The 18,154-nt window shown below is 40.3% G+C and overlaps 1 protein-coding gene across 1 annotated transcript; it reads left to right on the top strand.

The window, feature by feature from the left end:
* Positions 1-824: 824 nt before the first annotated feature.
* On the top strand, positions 825-13,615 carry SLC2A3 (solute carrier family 2 member 3). Its single transcript, XM_074268975.1, has 10 exons — positions 825-1,058; positions 3,104-3,196; positions 3,754-3,914; positions 5,758-5,998; positions 6,909-7,071; positions 7,293-7,480; positions 8,856-8,960; positions 10,204-10,305; positions 10,398-10,601; positions 11,003-13,615. Exons 1-10 carry the CDS (start codon positions 1,044-1,046, stop codon positions 11,234-11,236), a joined length of 1,506 nt encoding a protein of 501 aa, XP_074125076.1. The 5' UTR covers positions 825-1,043; the 3' UTR covers positions 11,237-13,615.
* The last annotated feature ends 4,539 nt before the right edge of the window (positions 13,616-18,154 follow it).

Below are 18,154 nucleotides of genomic sequence, written 5' to 3' on the forward strand. Positions count from 1 at the left end.
TTAAAAGATACCCCAAGTCCTTTCCTTTTTAGATTCATTTTACAACTAACAAGTATATATCTTTTCAATTTTATTAAGTTTCAATGAATTAATTTTTCAGTTAATTAAAAACATATATTTTCTATCCCACTCCATCACTGGGAATAAAAATGGGTGAACTGAAATAAGCTCACCCGGGTTAGACTACTTGCATTAGTCATAAAAATGTATTAGCCAGACAGGAATTCAAAGCAAGGCCTTCTGACTTTCATTTCAGCACCAACTTGCTCTTTCTTTCTTCTTCTTTTTTTTTTTTTATAATTTATTAATTTTATAATTATAATTTTTTTGACAGTACATATGAAAGGATAACCTTTTTTACAACATTATCCCTTGTATTCACTTTTCCAAATTTTCCCCTCCCTCCCTCTACTCCCTCCCCTAGATGACAGGCAATCCCATATATAATAAGTGTGTTACAGTATATCCTAGATACAATATATGTGTGTAAAACCAAATTTCTTTTAACATTCACTTTCTGTGTAAAATGGTTTTACTTGCCTTATTGAGCAAGGCGATTTTGTATGAACAACAGGCTATAGAATTGGCGCTAGAGCCAAAATCTGCCCTCCCTCACGACTTTCCTGAGAATCTTGGCTATGAAACAGAGAGCTGCTGCTTTTTTGAGAGGGGGGGTGGGGGTGGGGATAAAAGAGGGCGGGGATGGGAAGGATGTGGCTTAAAGTGGGGAGGGAGTTATTGCTTTGCTAGGTGGGGGCTAGGAAGGGTGGTGACTGAGGTCACAGAATTCCGAGAGGTCACGAGCTCGCCTTGGGATGGGAAAGGACTGGCCCCACCCCTTGCCAAAATTATAAATAGTTGGCTGGGAAGGCCCCCCCCCCATCCCAGATGCTCTTCTAGTGAAGTCAAGGTGGAGGACGGAACTTTGCCCTCTGGGGCCGAAGACGGCTTGCTTGGTTCTCTGACTTTTCGGGAGGAGAGGCTTCTGACTCGGGCTCCCCCAGCTTCCTTCCTAGGGATTTGTAAAGAATTCGGCCGGAGCCATGTCATCGGCCAAGGTAAGGATCGTGCTGCTCCGCTATTCCTGGGTATGCTTTCCTCTTCCATGAAGATGTAGTCGGAGTGTGGGGAAGGGGGAGGCAGGGGCGGGGGAGGAGGAGAACGATGCTTTCAGGCAGATGATGTCCCTGATTCGTGATGTGCCATTTTAAGGGTCCCTAGGGAAAAAAAAGAAGCACCCTCTCCTGCTCTAGTAGGTCTGCACGCTTCCCTGGGGGGGGGGGGGGCAGCTTGGAGGCATTTGTGCCCCTCCAACCTGTTTTCTCGCGGGGAGCGGACTCCGCGGGGCCGGCTTTCCGGGGAGACCCGCGAGCTGAGCCGGCGAGGATGCTGCCGGGGCGGGCAGTGAACGGAGAGGTTCGGGGATGGATGGAGGAAGCCGGGTCATGTGTTTTGGGTTAGGTTTTCCTGAGCCAGCCCGAGAGTGTGCCCGGATGGTAGGCAGGCCGAATGTCCTGCTTGGCCCGTTCTCTCTTGGAAGCTGCAATTCTTGATAGGAATAATCTCCTCTCTCTGTAATCATAGCTCCCTGGAGCTCCTGGCAAACTTCCTAGGGAAAAAGACATTTCAGCTGCCCCTTCTCTGCTGAGAAACGGTCAATATATGAGTGTGTGGGATCGCAGCAAAGGATTCGGGGGGCGGAAGGGAAGGAGTATTGGTGGTGAAGGAGGAAGGAAGGAGCGTATGATGAGAAGAGGAGAAAACATAGCTAATAACAGAAAAAGTAATACAAGATCGCCGTCTTTTGAAGACTTGTGGGTGGGGTGTTCCTAACCAAGGTCACCCCTCCTAGTTCTAGCCCTTGGTTACTTCTGCTGAAGGTGGAGGGAGCTGGAGATAAGAGCTCTAGAGGCAAAGGGCGGGGAGAGATCTGGTGAGAGGGAAAGGAATTGGTTATTTGGGGGGGGAAATCTAGGGACTTTGGTAGCCGGGCTTTCCCCAGTGTGGCTGAGTGTAGCGGGTTGAGTGAGAACTGAGTGGATGTGCTCTCCTTGCACTGTGAGGAAAACGGGACTCAGCGATGGGGGAGGGAGTGCATTTTCTGATGGGAGGCTAGGAGGCCCCGTAAGGGAATCATTCTGCGATATTTCTCATCTTAGGGACAGTAGCTACGGCTTGGGTGGCTCCAGGGAATCTCAAAATGATGAGCCCACAGGAATTGGAGAGCTGAGTTGATCCAGCAACCCCGATTCTTGCTATTTCTGCTCATGTCCCCTTGTCTTTAAGATCAGATTCTGGAATGGTATTTCTTGACTAAGAGTCTTATGTCCACCCTCTTCAGACTTCCTGTTGCCCCACTCCTTGCCCTCCCCTCCAAAAAAAGCTTTATTAAGGGAAAACTCATTTACTAATTTTCCCATTACCTAAATGGTGTTTCCCCCAGTGACATTACTATGCATTTCCAATTCATACTTTCCAGTGTAACTTCAAACTTGCGCATAGTAGGCTCTTAATAAATTATTTGAACTTATCCCTTATTGTCTCCACTTTACCCATATGCTCTTAAAAGCACTCTAATCCAGTCTGTTTTGTTTAACTGATTCCATCTTGAATGTGTGGTGCTAAATCAACCAATCATCAAGCTTGTATTTAAGCACTGGGGATAATAGCTTGCATGTATGGAGGGACATACAAGATAAATGGAGAGACATACAAGGTCACCTTAGAAGGGAAAGCACTAGCTGCTTGGGAGATTTGAGAAAGGCTTCCTGCAATAAGTGATCTTTGAGCTGAATATCAAGCCAGGGACTTTGGGGAGTAAAGAGAATGGAACATTGGGGGAGGGTGGGGAGCATGAAGGGCAGTTGGCCAATGCAAAGGATTGAAGACGGTCAGTGGGGGTCCTTGTGGTAAGAATAGTCAGTGTGACTAGGTCTTTAAAAGTATCTGGGGAAGAATGTATAAGAAGACTGGAGGGATGGGAAGGGCCAGGTGGTGGAAAACTTTGTAGTACAGCTTCATAGATTTTCCTTTCTTCACCTTGGCTCCAAGAGAGGGGAAATGAGGAGAGTGTTGTAAAGATTTTTCATTGTTTCTTCCCCAGGTCACCGGATCCCTCCTCTTTTCTGTTAGTATAGCTGCCATAGGCTCGTTTCAATTTGGCTACAACACCGGCGTCATTAATGCTCCAGAGCAGGTAACCCAGGCACCTTGTAAATAGAATCAGTAGAGAAGTCAATTCCTGATCCCTCCTTCCTGGAAATTTTAAGGTTGCCCAGAGCTCAGAATCAGATGGGGATGTTCGGGGGACATAAGACTTCAGATTCATAAGGAGAAGGAGGAACAATCTGAGTAGTTCTTGCTGAGTCATTTGGCCCATAGCAAAATTAATTTATTTGTTTGCTTAACTTTAGACAGCAAATGATGTACTCTTACTCTATGGTGAATCACCATCACCATGTTCTAAAGCCCATAGGAAAGGGGCTTTTCATAGGAAAGAAAAAGGGTTTATTGTAACTCTCCAGTGCTGCCATCTGCTGAAAGTCTGTGGGTAGACTGAAAATCTAGAACACATAAGATAGGAAATGAGACTGGAAGTTCTAACACCAGCCTTGCTTCCAACTTTTTAACTGTCTTTGGGGAAATTGACATGATTTGCTCCCCGTGGAAGCAGAAAAATTAGACTTTTTCCCACTGGCCCATCAGCTATAGCTAAATGTAATTCATTCCACCATTGCTTGGCTTCTTTTACAGATCATTAAGGAATTTCTCAATTCCACTTTGGAAGACCGGAGTGGAAAGGCAACCTCCGAGGTCCTCCTCACCTCCCTCTGGTCCTTGGCTGTTGCCATCTTCTCAGTAGGCGGCATGATTGGCTCTTTCTCTGTTGGACTCTTCGTCAACCGCTTTGGCAGGTATGGCCAGTCTAGAAAGAATGGATGGAAGGCTTGCTACAGAATAAGAGGGCTGCCCAGAGGTAGAACAAGGGCAGTTTCCAGTTGTGAAAAGGAAGAAAGCGCTAAACTTGACCACAGTTAAAACCTCATTGACTTCACTGAGAATATCATCAATGACATTTATTACCTCCCTTCAGCTTCCCAACAACTCTTTGAAGCAAATACTACAGATATTAAATGTTTTAATCTATTTTATATTTGCCTTCATATCCAGAGTCAGGCTTATTTCAGTATTTTTTGGTATATAGATCAATTAAAGTGTTTTTGGTGAGAATTTGGCTTCTGTGATAGATTATATTTATGTACCACTATGTACCAGGTTACTAACTACATAATATCCTAATAAATAAACACATATATTATACAGATGAGAAACTGATGAGACAAAGGTTAAGTGACTTGCTCAGAGTTACATAGCTACTAAGTGTCTGAGGCTGTTTTTAAACTAGAGGTCTTCCTAACTCCAGGACCAAAGTACTATCCACTGTGTCATTCATTTCTCTCAATGTGGGGAGGTGGCTTACACCTTCAGATCTACTTTTCCTCCATTTTTTATATTTGTTCTATAAAAACATGAATATTCTATATTCACATACTTGTTGGCTCTAGTATAAAAAAGAACTTCTACAATTATTTTGGTGTATAAGGAAGCCTTTATTCTTTTTTTTTTTTTTTTTTTTTTGAAATCATTGACCTCCTCAGGGCCTACACCAAGTAATGACAGCTGTAAATTAAAAGAAATGGACATTATGATCACCCTAGCATAATTCCAAATTGCTTTACAGAATGATGGGACCAATTAATTCACAGCTTTATTAACAGTGCTTAGTATATCTGTTTTTCCTTAACCCAACACTGATTGATTTGTCATTGTCGCGATTTCTCAGGTGAGTGGCAAATCTCGAGTTAATTTCATTTTGTCTTATTAGTTACTAAAGCATTCTTTCATATGGTGTGGTTGTTAATAGTTTGCAGTTCTTTTCTGAAAGTTATGTACGTGTCCTTTAACCTCTGATCTATTGAGAAATGGTTTTTGATCTTACATATATTTCTTTTAGTTATGAATATACCTCATTTATTCCTTCATATTATTTCCATAATCTTTTCCGCCACATTCATTCTTAAAGAAAACACTTGCTTTAGAGGGGGGAAAAAATAGAAGCCTGAATGTAGTGTCTTCCTCTACTTGCCTAATTCAGCAATAATAAGACTGCCCAGGAACACCAATATGCTATAAAAATTGGAGAGAAATTGCATTGCATTAAAAATAGCTCTTTCCTAGCTACTCCCAAATTTCATTTGGCTACCTGTCTCATTTGCCAGGACCAAATGATCATATGTGAAAGAATCTGGGGCTTCATATTTTAATCTTCTCTCAGAGCAGGGTCATTTGGTAATCATATTTTCTTTCCTTTTGCCAAATAAGATTTGTGACCTAAGATTGGCAGAAGGTGGAAAATGTTATCAGTTTGCCATCTTTGACTTGGCTAATAATATTCCTTATAAAATAAACTACTTCAGTAAAGGGAGGAACTGAAAGGAGGCAGTTACAAACTGGCTTTTTAAACAAGCCATAATCAGTTCTACTACCCTATCTTTAGCCTAGTCAAACTAGTGGGAAGAATTCTTGATAAAATGGAACAAGGGTGGTGAAGAAATGAGGACCAAAGAATCAGAACACAGAAAATATGTGGAGAAAGTAAATGGAAACTTGAGGAAGATGGTACAGAGAAAAGAAAGAGAGCAAAACAGAGGACTAGAGAAACCATACTTACTCAAAATTATTTCCTTCCTTATGTAGACGCAACTCCATGCTCATTGTCAATGCACTCGCACTTATTGGAGGTGCCCTTTTGGGTTTTGCCAAATCTGCACAATCCGTGGAGATGCTGATCCTGGGCCGTCTGGTTATTGGCCTCTTCTGTGGCCTTTGCACTGGCCTTGTACCTATATATATTGGAGAAGTCTCCCCAACTGCCCTGCGTGGCGCCTTTGGCACCCTAAACCAGCTGGGTATTGTTGTGGGAATCCTTGTTGCTCAGGTATTCTTCTTTATATTCTCATTTTTAGTAGGTAGAAGTGGGTGAGGGAAGGTTCAAGGGACTTTATTTTTACCTTTTCATTTATGTGCCCTGACAGGACCAGAAGCTCTAAAAAGAACCCAGTTCCTCAAATAGATTCATGTTCATTAAGAATGACTGGGTTATTTCATTATTGATACTAAGGGGGCCTGATGAGTTATTAGTTTATTCCATTATTAGTTTGGGGAAGATAAAGCCTTTTAAAAAATAGGCTAAAATGTTTAATGAAGGTAGAGAAGAAAAGATTTTTTAACAAATTGTGCCCTTCACTATAGGAGAAAGTTTTTGTTTGTTTTATTTTAATTATTTTAATATCGTTCCCCAGTTACATTCAGAACAAAAAATTTTTTACTTTTGTTTCTAAAATTTTTGAGTTCTAGCTTCTCTTCCTTATCCCCATCCACAATTGGGAAACCACTTGTGAAGTTAAGCAAAATATTTCCATGAAAGTCACGTTGTGAAAAAAACAACATAAATCCCTCACCCCAATAAAAATAAAAACCTCAGGAAAGAGATAGAAAAAGATAGAATGCTTTGATCTGTATTCAGACTCAATCAGTTCCTTCTCTAGCTATGGGTGGGATTTTTTCCTTCAGAATAGTTTGAATAGCAAAGTCATTCACAGCTGGTCATCCCACAACTTTCCTATTACTTTGTATACAGTACATTTGACTTTGCTGGAGTTCATGGGAGATTTTCCATGTTGGTTTTTTTTCCCCCCTGAGGGCATCCTGCTCATTTCCCATAGAACAATAAAATTGATTCAGGGAATAAGTCACCAGAAAAGATTTGAGAATTTGTCCTTGAATGTACATTTAAAGAAGGTTCCTTTTAAGGCATTATAACTTAGTTCATTTTTTTGGATCCTTAGATTTTTGGACTGCAAATGATCATGGGAACTGAGACACTCTGGCCATTGTTATTAGGCTTTACTGTCATCCCTGCTGTTCTGCAATCTTTAGCCCTTCCAATGTGCCCTGAAAGCCCCAGATTCCTGCTTATCAATAAGATGGAAGAGGAGCAGGCCCGAAAAAGTAAGTACCAAGTAATATCATTGAACTGATCTGATCGAATGACTTTAGATTCTTTACCCTCTTACCCCTCTTGAAAGTAGTTTCTTTAAATTGCGAGTTATAATATTCCTGAAGTATGAGAAGAAAGAATTGGGTCTAAAATTCTATCTTATCTTCCCAGACCACCATTATAAAAAAAATGAATTTGGACAAGCTAATTTATCCCCTTTTCCTACTTGCAGTTCTTGAGAAGTTATGGGGCACTCAAGACGTAGCCCAGGATATCCAGGAGATGAAGAATGAGAGTGCTAAAATGGCACAAGAAAAGAAACCAACTGTGCTTGACCTCTTTAAGACACCAAGTTATCGACAACCCATTATCATTGCTATTATGCTCCAACTCTCTCAACAGCTCTCTGGAATTAATGCTGTGAGCACCTAAATCTATTATTTGCCTAAGTGTTATGGTTTTTCCTGTTAATTATCTTTATTAGTATTAATGATAATTGATAGTAACATTTATAGGTGTTCTCCAATTTTTTTCTTTTTTTTTTTTTTTCCCTGAGGCTGGGATTAAGTGACTTGCCCAGGGTCACACAGCTAGGAAGTGTTAAGTGTCTGAGACCAAATTTGAAATGGGGTCCTCCTGAATTCAGGGCTGGTGCTCTATCTTCTGCGACACCTAGCTGCCCCTGTTCTCCCAATTTTTAGATGACAAAACTTGAGTCTTGGAGGATAAATGATCCCCTTACTTCCTGAGTCTAGGTTTTATCCTGTATTCACTGTGGCGCTCCCCTGTCTCCCTCCCTCTCAATTCTTGCCATATTGTCTGGTCATTTCTTTCTTAGCTCCGTGCCATGCTTTCCCAGAATGAAAAAAAGGACACAGAGTATAAGCATGCAGGAAGGACCCTTCCTGTGGTAGGCCTCCCTGAGAGGTGGCTTTTTATCAGTGATTACTCTAACTTGTAAGTTGACTAGCCTATAACTTAAAACAGGAAAAGAATAAAGAGTACATAGATATTTTTAGAAATAAAAGGTCAAATTTTTAGGACCAGAAGGGAAATTCAACTAGGATATTTAATTGAGTGACAGTGACATTGTAATTATTTTTTAAGCTTTGTGTTTTATTGCCTTAAAGTTTCACCTAAGTCATTTCCTATTAGCAAGTCACTTCCTCTTAACTCACCTCCCTTCTTCCTTAATAACAAGGAGACATTGAGTCAGACTGAAAAAGTGTATTTGCTGATTGGTTGCTACCACTGAACCTACCTAATGATTCTGGTTCTTTAGTTGCTTAAGTTAGGATGATAATATAGAGTGCTCTTTTGAAGAGCTGATAGATATTAGAGTCATTTTTATTGAGGCTCATAACTTCAACTTCTATGATTGTGCAACTTAAAGGATTGTCATTTAGTAGCAATACATTAATTCAGAAGAAGAGTTCTAAAAGAAGTATAAGTGGATTCGTATATTTGTCTTATGGAAAACAATATGAAAAAAATTGGGGGGTTCTAGTTTTGACTATTGCTAACAAATTTTTGTACCTAGGCCAGGCTAATTATTCATTTAATAATACCTTCCAGTTGTCAATATGAAGACACAAGATAAGTCCTTTGGATTGAAGAAGGTTGAGGACATTTGGGGGAAGGGGAATTGATTGCATCAAGGAAGAATGGGCAACCCCATTCTACTTTATTGCCTGGGCCCCCGAATTTATTGTTTAAAGCTTACTGAAGTTTCCAGAGCCTTCTTTTTAACATGGTAACTTCTTCTTTCCTCTCTTTCCCCTCTCTCCCCAATTAGGTATTCTATTATTCTACAGGAATCTTCAAAGATGCTGGTGTTAAAGAGCCAATATATGCTACCATTGGTGCTGGTGCGGTTAATGTGGTATTTACTGTAGTTTCGGTGAGTTTGGACATTTTGAATTTGGGGACAATATAAAAGGAAACTTCTGGGGCAAATTTTGACCTCCCTAGTTTCTTCTTGTTTTGTGGCTAATTTTTCTTATTCTTAGAGGGGAAGATTGAGGTTAGCTTTGTTTAGTTTCTCTATCTATTTCTTCCTGTAACTGACTTAATCTTCTCTAGGAATTTGTATGCTCTACTGCTTGGTCCATATACATTTAGTATAATTACTACTTCATTGTTTACTGTCCCCTTTATCAAGATGTACTTCCCTTCCTTATCTCTTAATTAGATTTATTTTTACTTTTACTTTTTCCGAAACCAGAATTGCTAGTTTTGTTTTTGTTTTTTTACTTTAGCTGAAGCATAATAAATTCTGTTCCAGCATTTTACCTTTACTCTGTATCTCTGTCAAATGTGTTTCTTGTAAACAACATATTGTTGGATTCTGTTTTTTAATCCACTCTGCTATTCATTTCTGTTTTATTGGGAGAGTTCATTCTATTCACTTTCACAGTTAGGACTACCAGCTCTGTATTTCCCCTCATCCTATATTCTCTCCTGTATATACTTTTGTTCTCCTTCCTTCTTGTCCTTAGTGTGGTTTTTTTGACCTACTCCCACCTACTACCTTATTTTCTAATCATTCTCCTTCCTTCTCTTACCTTTTTTCCTAGTATTTCTGCCCTCCCTTCTATTCAGCCCCTCCCTTTTCTTTCCTCTTTCTCCTTCTAAGTTCTTTATAGGGTTAGAAAAATTTCTATACCCAGCTGAATAATTTAAGTTATCCCCTCTTAAGAACCAAAAAGATGATTTTTAGCTTCAGAGAATTGGCTCATTCCCCTCCTTTCTTTTCCTCAATTGTAATAGGCCTTTTGGTGCCTCTTCATGTGATCTAATTTGGGGTAAATTTTGAGGTTGAATTACACGCATCTTAGCTTTTTGTACCATAGTTAAAACAAGAACTTAAGCATCAGTGCCTTTGGGAGAAAGGAGTGAGAAACATAGAGATTAAATGATTGAACAATGAGTAATAGAAAAGAGATTTCAATATTGGAAAAATGATGAAATGGAAGGAAAATAAAGAATGAATATAACAGGAAACAGCCAAATATTTAGAACCTAGCCTTAAAGGCAGGAAAGATAGAATAAAAAGCCAAGCCTTAAGCACCACAGAATATATTAAGTAGAAAACAATTGATTTAAAGAAAGAGCAAAGTTCTCATTTGGCATTATTCTCCTAGCTCTTTTTGGTGGAGCGAGCAGGAAGAAGAACCCTTCATCTAATAGGATTGAGTGGAATGGCCGTCTGTTCTGTTCTTATGGTTATTGCCATGTCTCTCAAGGTGAGTGTTCTTTGCAAGAGGGAAAAGGGAAAACCTGGGTTGTCTTGAATATCTCATTCTTATTCTTGGCTACTTGATGTTTCCTCATTTAGGCTACTCATTTGTGGATGAGCTACATCTGTATCGGCGCCATCTTTGGATTTGTGGCCTTCTTTGAAATTGGCCCAGGACCCATTCCTTGGTTCATTGTTGCCGAGCTCTTCAGCCAAGGACCCCGCCCGGCAGCCATGGCTGTGGCAGGCTGTTCCAATTGGACTTCGAACTTCCTTGTGGGGATGCTCTTCCCTACAGCTGCGGTGAGTGAGCTCCATCCTCGAGTCCTACCTGAAAATAGTGTTAGCTCATTTGGGGTTAGATGAATGAGTTAGAACCATCTTGAGTAAGTATAGAATATTGCCTTAGGTACTTTACTAACTACTTCAAAGACTACTTGAGATGGGTTATTAATTGGCATTATAAAAATGAAACCAAAATTTTCCCAAAAGGAGTTTGAGAACCTGGTACTTGGTACCTCGGTAGATTGCAGAGGAGGGAGGAAAGGTTAGGATTGTAGTCCTAATTCTTGGAAGGGTCCCCATTTGGTCTGGACTTACCAAAGAAGGATCATAACCATCATTATTATTAGGGAGGACAAGTGGGGCTGGTTCTTGGTCAGAAGATGACTTTTGACTGAAATTTTCTTTTTTCCCTTCTTTAGAAATATTTGGGATCCTACGTCTTTATTGTCTTTACTGTCTTCCTCATCTTCTTCTTTTTGTTCACCTTCTTCAAAGTCCCTGAGACCAAGGGCAGAACTTTTGAGAATATTGCCCAGGTCTTTGAGAGCAAGAGTCAGGGTTCTGTGAACCCCACCTTAATGGCAGAGAAAAGCCCCAGTGTGGATATAAACAACATTGATCCAGTCAAGGAGTCCTCATCATCTGCCCTCTAAAATGCCACCTCCTTCCATACCTCTCCTCTTCCAGTCTCCCAACATGGAAAAACATCTCTCTGAGGTGGTGGGCCCTCATCAGGATACTTATAACCCAGGACTATTTGATTGCTGCTACTGTGTTTCTTTTTCACCTTACTCCAAGAGCACGAAGATGAACCTAGTGCTGGAGTCAACTCAGCTTTACCGGCTTTTAAAACATTTAATATCATGGACGCTGAACATACTCTGCTAAAGAGAGATCAGGTGAACTTTCCCTCGTTTCTGGAGGGATTGGCTCCTTGGCACATGTGCCAACTATTGCCACTTCTTCATTTCCTTGGGTTCTAATAGTGATTCATTGAAGTACCTAGAAATCAGAAGAAGGGATATCATTCTCATCCCAATAACTACAGGAGTTATTATTTCAGTAGTTGGAGTAGGAGCTGGGTAGGAGAAAGAGTTGGGGACCAAATAAGAGCATCTTCCTCACCTTTTTTTTTTTTTTTTTTTTTTTAAACAATTCTGCAGAGTTCATTAACTTGAGTTTTATTTATTTTACCTGCCGGTTTTATTTCATAAATATTTATTTTTTTAGTGTAAAAAGAAAATTGCACAAAATAATGAAAACTGTTGAGGACAGAGAAGGGAGAGGGGTATATATTTAAACAAAGGACTAGGGGAGAAGTAAAAAGTATTTTGGAGGAGTTTATGCAGCACGGATGGAAGAAATACAAGGAGAGATGGAGTGAAAGGGCACGCCATGAAAATGATAATAGACTTGGGAAAGAAGACAGGCAATGTTTGTGATGCCTGCAGAAGCCACTGTTTTCCTTTGGGTATTTTTTTTCCTTTTTTTTTTTTTCTTTTTTTTTTTTTTTTTTTTTTTTTTTTTTTTTTTTCGTTAAACTATATAATATTACTTGGAAACTGCAATATTATTGACATCATAGGCAGTGAAGTTGAATGCGGTTGGCGGGTTCTATCTCTGGAGAAAGATGGGTTTTCTAAATTTCACTGAAAACTCCCCCTTTCACCAGATGGAACTCCTTTCATTTTATAGCTTCTATTTTTTTTCCCTCCCCTTGAGGTGGGAGAATAATGTTGAGAATTGTTTCTCAATACAGAAAAGCAAAATTTTCCTTGTTTTTGTTCTTTGGGATTTTCTTAGGTTTTGGGTGTCTTTGGTTTCCCCCACCCCCACATCCCATTTTAGAACAGGATTCATAAGGCACTAGAAACTGGTATGGAGGTAGATTATGGGACTACGAGAGTTTTAGTTTTGGGGGGAGGGGTGACATTTTACCTGTGTTTCCTTATTCAAGTGAAGAAATGGTCATGGCTTCCTTGTAAATATGTTGGCAACATTCTGCTGGAGGAAACTTGGGTGAGGTGAAGATCCATTCATAATTTACATTTTATTTAGCTAGTAACAATATATGTCTAAAGTCATTGTCTCCTCCAGGGTCAAATGTGTTTTAATTTGTTCATGAATATTGTTGCTGTTACGATTTATGTGTTACTCCTCATTCCTCCTGGGGTAATTCTGGTTCTCTGTGTGTATAAACAACTACTGCCTTGGCTGGACATTATTTAATCAGCCTCCCTATTACTACCCCTTGAATCTTAAATTCCCCCAACCCAGACACACACACACCCATACACACCTTCTACCTCCCTGATGCTGGCTAAATTGTATATTCTATCAAACCACCAATTAGAGTCCCTTACTGAGAACGAAATAAACCTTTAATGAGTTTCATCAATTCTAGGTAGAATGGGAAGGAAAGATGCTCTGAATATTTAAGGGGCTCAGGATAGGGAGAAGGTTTGACCTGTAGACAAAATGGGTGTGGAGGGGCAAGATGATTAGGAATTCCCTGAATTATAAAAGGAAGAGAGGGTAACAAGATATCACTGCTGATGAAGTTTGAGTATCTTTCTAAATCTATGGACTTTGCTCTTCCAGAAACTTTTGAGGGATTGCCCTCGGTGCTTACCTCCTGACCCACCTTGCCTGTGGACAGTATTTAATTCTTATTTCTCACCTTTTCTGGTCATTGGGGGGGGAAGGGGAGGAGGGAAAATAAATATATATATATATATATATCTGCATATATGTGTCATATGTATGTATTTATATATATATATATAAAATATATATATATATATATTATGTAGTTGATTGAAGAAAACTTCCTTGCTCTCTGGTTCTAGCCAGTTTCTCCCTAGATCCCCAGGTAGAACTAGGGTCTGGGAATTGGCAATAGTAGAGTTTTAACAGTTTCTCCCTCCCTTTTCTCCATTGTCACATTGTAAATATTTCCAAATGTATTTTCTATGCTTATTTCTGTTACAGTGGTTCTGTTTTTAAATAAAAGTTTTATTGTAAATATGGTATCTTTATCTTGCTGTGTATTGCTTGAAGGTTTGTATATTTCTTTTTGTGGGCTTTAGTGGCAACTCTGCACTTTGCCAAACCCTACCCAGAAGCCTAACATAAAGGTATAGATATAGGTGATGGTATAATTTGTACTGATAGCTTGTTTTTTACATCACTTAGATTGGGGAAGAAAGAGAAAAAAGCTTAAGGTCCAAACAGTAAGGATCAGGCAATGTCTAAGGTGAAAATTCAATTCAGTGTCTTTGACATGCTCAGTTATCCATGGTGCAAGTGCAGAGAGAATTGAAGTTGAAGTCAGGTGTCCAGAATTCTGGACAGGTCTTGCTCTGGCACTGGCTATTCATATGATCATGGAAAAGTCATTTGACCTCCTTAAAAGTGTTTTCTAAAGATATTTCTAATAGCTTGCTTCACAGAATTGAGAGGAAAGCACTTTGCAAATCTTTTTTTTTTTTAATTTTTTTTTTTTTTTTTTTTTTAATTTTTTTTTATTTTATATATATATTTTATAATATTATCCCTTGTATTCATTTTTCCAAATTACCCCCCCTCCCTTATTCCCTCCCCCCGACGACAGGCAATACCATACATTTTACATGTGTTACAATATAGTCTAAGTACAATACATATGTGTGAATATCATTTTCTTGTTGCACAATAAACATTAGAATCCGAAGGTACATGCAACCTGGGCAGACAGATATTAGTGCTAACAATTTACATTCCCCTCCCAGTGTTTCTTCTCTGGGTGTATCTACCTCTGTCCATCATTGATCAACTGGAAGTGAGTTGGATCTTCTTTATGTTGAAGATTTCCACTTCCATCAGAATACATCCTCATACAGTATCGTTGTTGAAGTATACAGTGATCTTCTGGTTCTGCTCATTTCACTCAGCATCAGTTGATTTAAGTCTCTCCAACCCTCTCTGTATTCCTCCTGCTGGTCATTTCTTACTGAGCAATAATATTCCATAACTTTCATATACCACAATTTACCCAACCATTCTCCAACTGATGGACATCCATTCATCTTCCAGTTTCTAGCTACAACAAAAAGAGCTGCCACAAACATTTTGGCACATATATGTCTCTTTCCGCTCTTTAGTATTTCTTTGGGATATAATCCCAGTAGTAGCGCTGCTGGGTCAAAGGGTATGCACAGTTTGATAACTTTTTGGGCATAATTCCAGATTGCTCTCCAGAATGGCTGGATTCTTTCACAACTCCACCAGCAATGTATTAGTGTCCCAATTTCCCCACATCCCCTCCAACATTTGTCATTATTTGTTCCTGTCATCTTAGCCAATCTGACAGGTGTGTAGTGGTATCTCAGAGTGGTCTTAATTTGCATTTCTCTGATCAGTAGTGATTTGGAACACTCTTTCATGTGAGTGGATATAGTTTCAGCACTTTGCAAATCTTATGTCAATATGTTTTCACTATCCCAGATATAGTCAGGGGGTTAGTGGGTAGAAATCAGGAGACTTGGCTTTAGTTATCAACCAAACCAAACTAGCTTCTAACCCTGTTGGCCAGAGCCAAACAGCAGGCTAGAGACGGGGGCTCAGGAATCAAAACAAAGTGAGGGAAACTTGGAAAGGAAGAACATGTGCTGGGGAGTCTCTCCTAGTCAAGGGGAGGGAAGGACCCCCTTTAGTGTGGGCAAATCGCAATACTTAACAAAAAAGTAGGGCTATGCAGTGATCTCTAGCCCTGACAATGAGGAGTAATAGCAACCATGAGACAAGTTTGATTGTGCAGGCTAATTGTGCCAGAGGAGGATACCAAGCTCAAGGCACAGTTTGCTTTCTGGGCCTTAGCTATGGAAGACCGTATCTCCAAATATCTTGACAGGATCATACCTTAAAACATGAGAATGACATTTCTGGCCAAGAATCGAGTCTTGTAGACTGAAAGGGAAAGATGAAGAAAAGCTTTCGTAGCTAACATGGTAGATAACCAGCTGGTCTCAAGGGCCTGGGACACCAGGCTGCTTGTCTCTCCTGAAGGGACCCCTCTTCTGTGGACCCATGCTGTTTCAGGAAATTTACTAGTATGTTATATATGATGTGGTAATTTCTGTAAACAGAGGGGGGGGAGGAAACAGATTTCAACTGGTCAGAAAATTTGGAAAAACTGATGTCTTATTTCAGTTCAGGCCGAATTGGAAACTCTTTGCTTAAATTTGCTAGACTATGATTGGCTGGTTTATGTTTTAATTTTGACATCCCCTATTCAGTCTTTGGGATTATTCTTTAAAAGCAACCAAAATCAGACACCTGTCCTAGGACAGGCAGCCTCTATGATCTGTTTCTCCACCCCTGTTACCCCAATTCCTTATTATTTCAGCATTTTGAGATCAGAACTCTAATGGTTAGGGTAGCCCATCTTGGTCTAATTGCATAATTTACTCAGAAATCTCTCCTCCCGAGAGAGAGAGAGAGAGAGAGAGAGAGAGAGAGAGAGAGAGAGAGAGAGAGAGAGAGAGAGACAGAGAGAGAGAGAGAGAGACAGAGAGAGAGAGAGACAGAGAGAGAGAGACAGAGAAAGACAGAGAGACAGAGAAAGACAGAGAGAGAGAGACAGAGAAAGAGACAGAGAGAGAGAGAGACAGAGAGAGAGACAGAGAAAGAGACAGAGAGAGAGAGAGACAGAGCCAGAGAGACAGAGACAGAGAGAAACAGAGAGACAGAGATGGGGAGGGAGATACAGAGAGAGAGACAGAGAGACAGACAGAGACAGAGACAGAGATGGAGACAGAGAGACAGAGACAGAGACAGAGATGGGGGAGGGAGACAGAGAGAGAGAGATATTAAATTAAATTCATTTTTTGTATCTCTCTTGGGGTGCTTTCTCAGGGCAGCAGGACTGCCTCGAGCACTGCTACACAGCAGAGGCTGAGTTAAATGCACAAATCACCACAGACCTAGAGACTGTCCATCTCTGCCTGAGATGCCCCCCAACTGCAGAGATTCCAACAGGGAGGCGTGGGTCTCTCTGAATAAGGAGTGCTGTTCTGTGCTAATAATTCTGGGGTTATGGGGAGAAACTGGTCCTTGCCACAAGTCCTTGTGTTTTCTAGTTTGTCTGGTTTGTTTTATTATTGTCCTAACTCAGTTTCCCTAATTATCCTGACTCAGTCTTGCCTCAGTTTCCCTGCCTCTTAGTCCTGCAAAACCTCCCCCTGTCTATCAGAATACTTGATAAGATCTTATGTTTCAGAATAGCAGAATGCCCTATCAAGATGCTGTCTCCACTGATTATGTCATCTCTCTAGAGACCTACTCCAATGTTGCTCTTGCCTCTATCTCAGTCTTCCAGTCCTTGAAGTAACACATCTCCCCACACTATCAGCGAGGTGAGACAGCTCAGTTTCCCGGGACTTGATTGACGCTGTCTGGAGCTCTATGCTCAAGCCAAGCATTGGTCATTGAGACGTCATGGCACAAGCTCTGGAGAAATATGGAAAAGGTAAAAGATTTTTTTTCTTTTTGCAGCAGACATCCAAGCTGCTTCAGGCCTGGATACAGATAAGGGAGAGGCTGCAAAAAGTTGAAAAATCTTTTTACCTGTCCACTAATCTCTCCCTTAGGGACTCCTAAAGGGAATGAAGGCTATAGAGTTGGGGTCTGGTTACTAACAGATTAACTAATCTCTCTCCACCCACCTTAACAGGGCTTCCCTGCTGTTAGCCCCTTTGAATCGAAAAGGTTGGGAAAAGAGCAATAACCAAACTTAGCCTGGGTTTCTGGGAATGTTATCCATACTTTATGGATTTATTTCTAAAAGTTTAACTATTAACCTCTTGAATTTTCTTATGATTGTATTTGCATTGGGTAATTTAAAAACAGATTTGTATGAATATCATCTACTTGGATATGAACCTATGGGGAGAAATTCCTTATTGTTATCAACATAAGGTTATGATAAATACTTATGTTCTTACATTTTTTCCCTCATGTAACTGGTTTTAAAATCAGAGCAATAGTCAATAGAAATTAATGCAATTCAATTATGTCATACCTTGCTGTTTCTAGACTGATTATATGTAACCATTGTATCCTAAATGCTTGGGCAAATGAGCATTTAGCCTGGTCATCTGTCTGCTACTGGATAAGGGACAACTAATAGAGATCTGTAAAACCAAAACTAACTTCTAACACCTGTTGTTTTCCTTTATCTCGTTAACCTGAGACTCTCAGTTCTCTCCTCAGGGCAACTCCTGCCTCCAGACACTCAGAAAGAAGCAGAGATGCTTTCTTAATGCAAATCTCTTCTAGACTTAAACCTTAGAAGACCCAGTCTCTGCCTTGAATCCGAGCAGGAAGAACTGCCTTCTCACCACCACAGAACATCACAAGGCTTGACCTGGCCCCCCCCAGCATTCTGCTCCCTGGTAGGAATTTGAGGTCTGGCCCTGTTTCCCTTTTATCTCTGGACAGTCCCTCAGGGGCCGGTAAACTGGGTAGGCTATGCTGATACTTTTCACCCCTCCTCCATAAAGAGTGGGGAAACTAGGAAGGAAAAGATTCTG

This window comes from Sminthopsis crassicaudata, chromosome 5, assembly GCF_048593235.1.
Source record: "Sminthopsis crassicaudata isolate SCR6 chromosome 5, ASM4859323v1, whole genome shotgun sequence".
Classification (NCBI taxonomy): Eukaryota; Metazoa; Chordata; class Mammalia; order Dasyuromorphia; family Dasyuridae; genus Sminthopsis; species Sminthopsis crassicaudata.

Bases quoted from the DNA above. Each gene is read 5' to 3' on its own strand.
- SLC2A3 (XM_074268975.1), top strand. The intron at 3,915-5,757 runs GTATGGCCAGTC...TTCCTTATGTAG, and splicing joins TTCGTCAACCGCTTTGGCAG to ACGCAACTCCATGCTCATTG. The intron at 8,961-10,203 runs GTGAGTTTGGAC...TTATTCTCCTAG, and splicing joins TGGTATTTACTGTAGTTTCG to CTCTTTTTGGTGGAGCGAGC.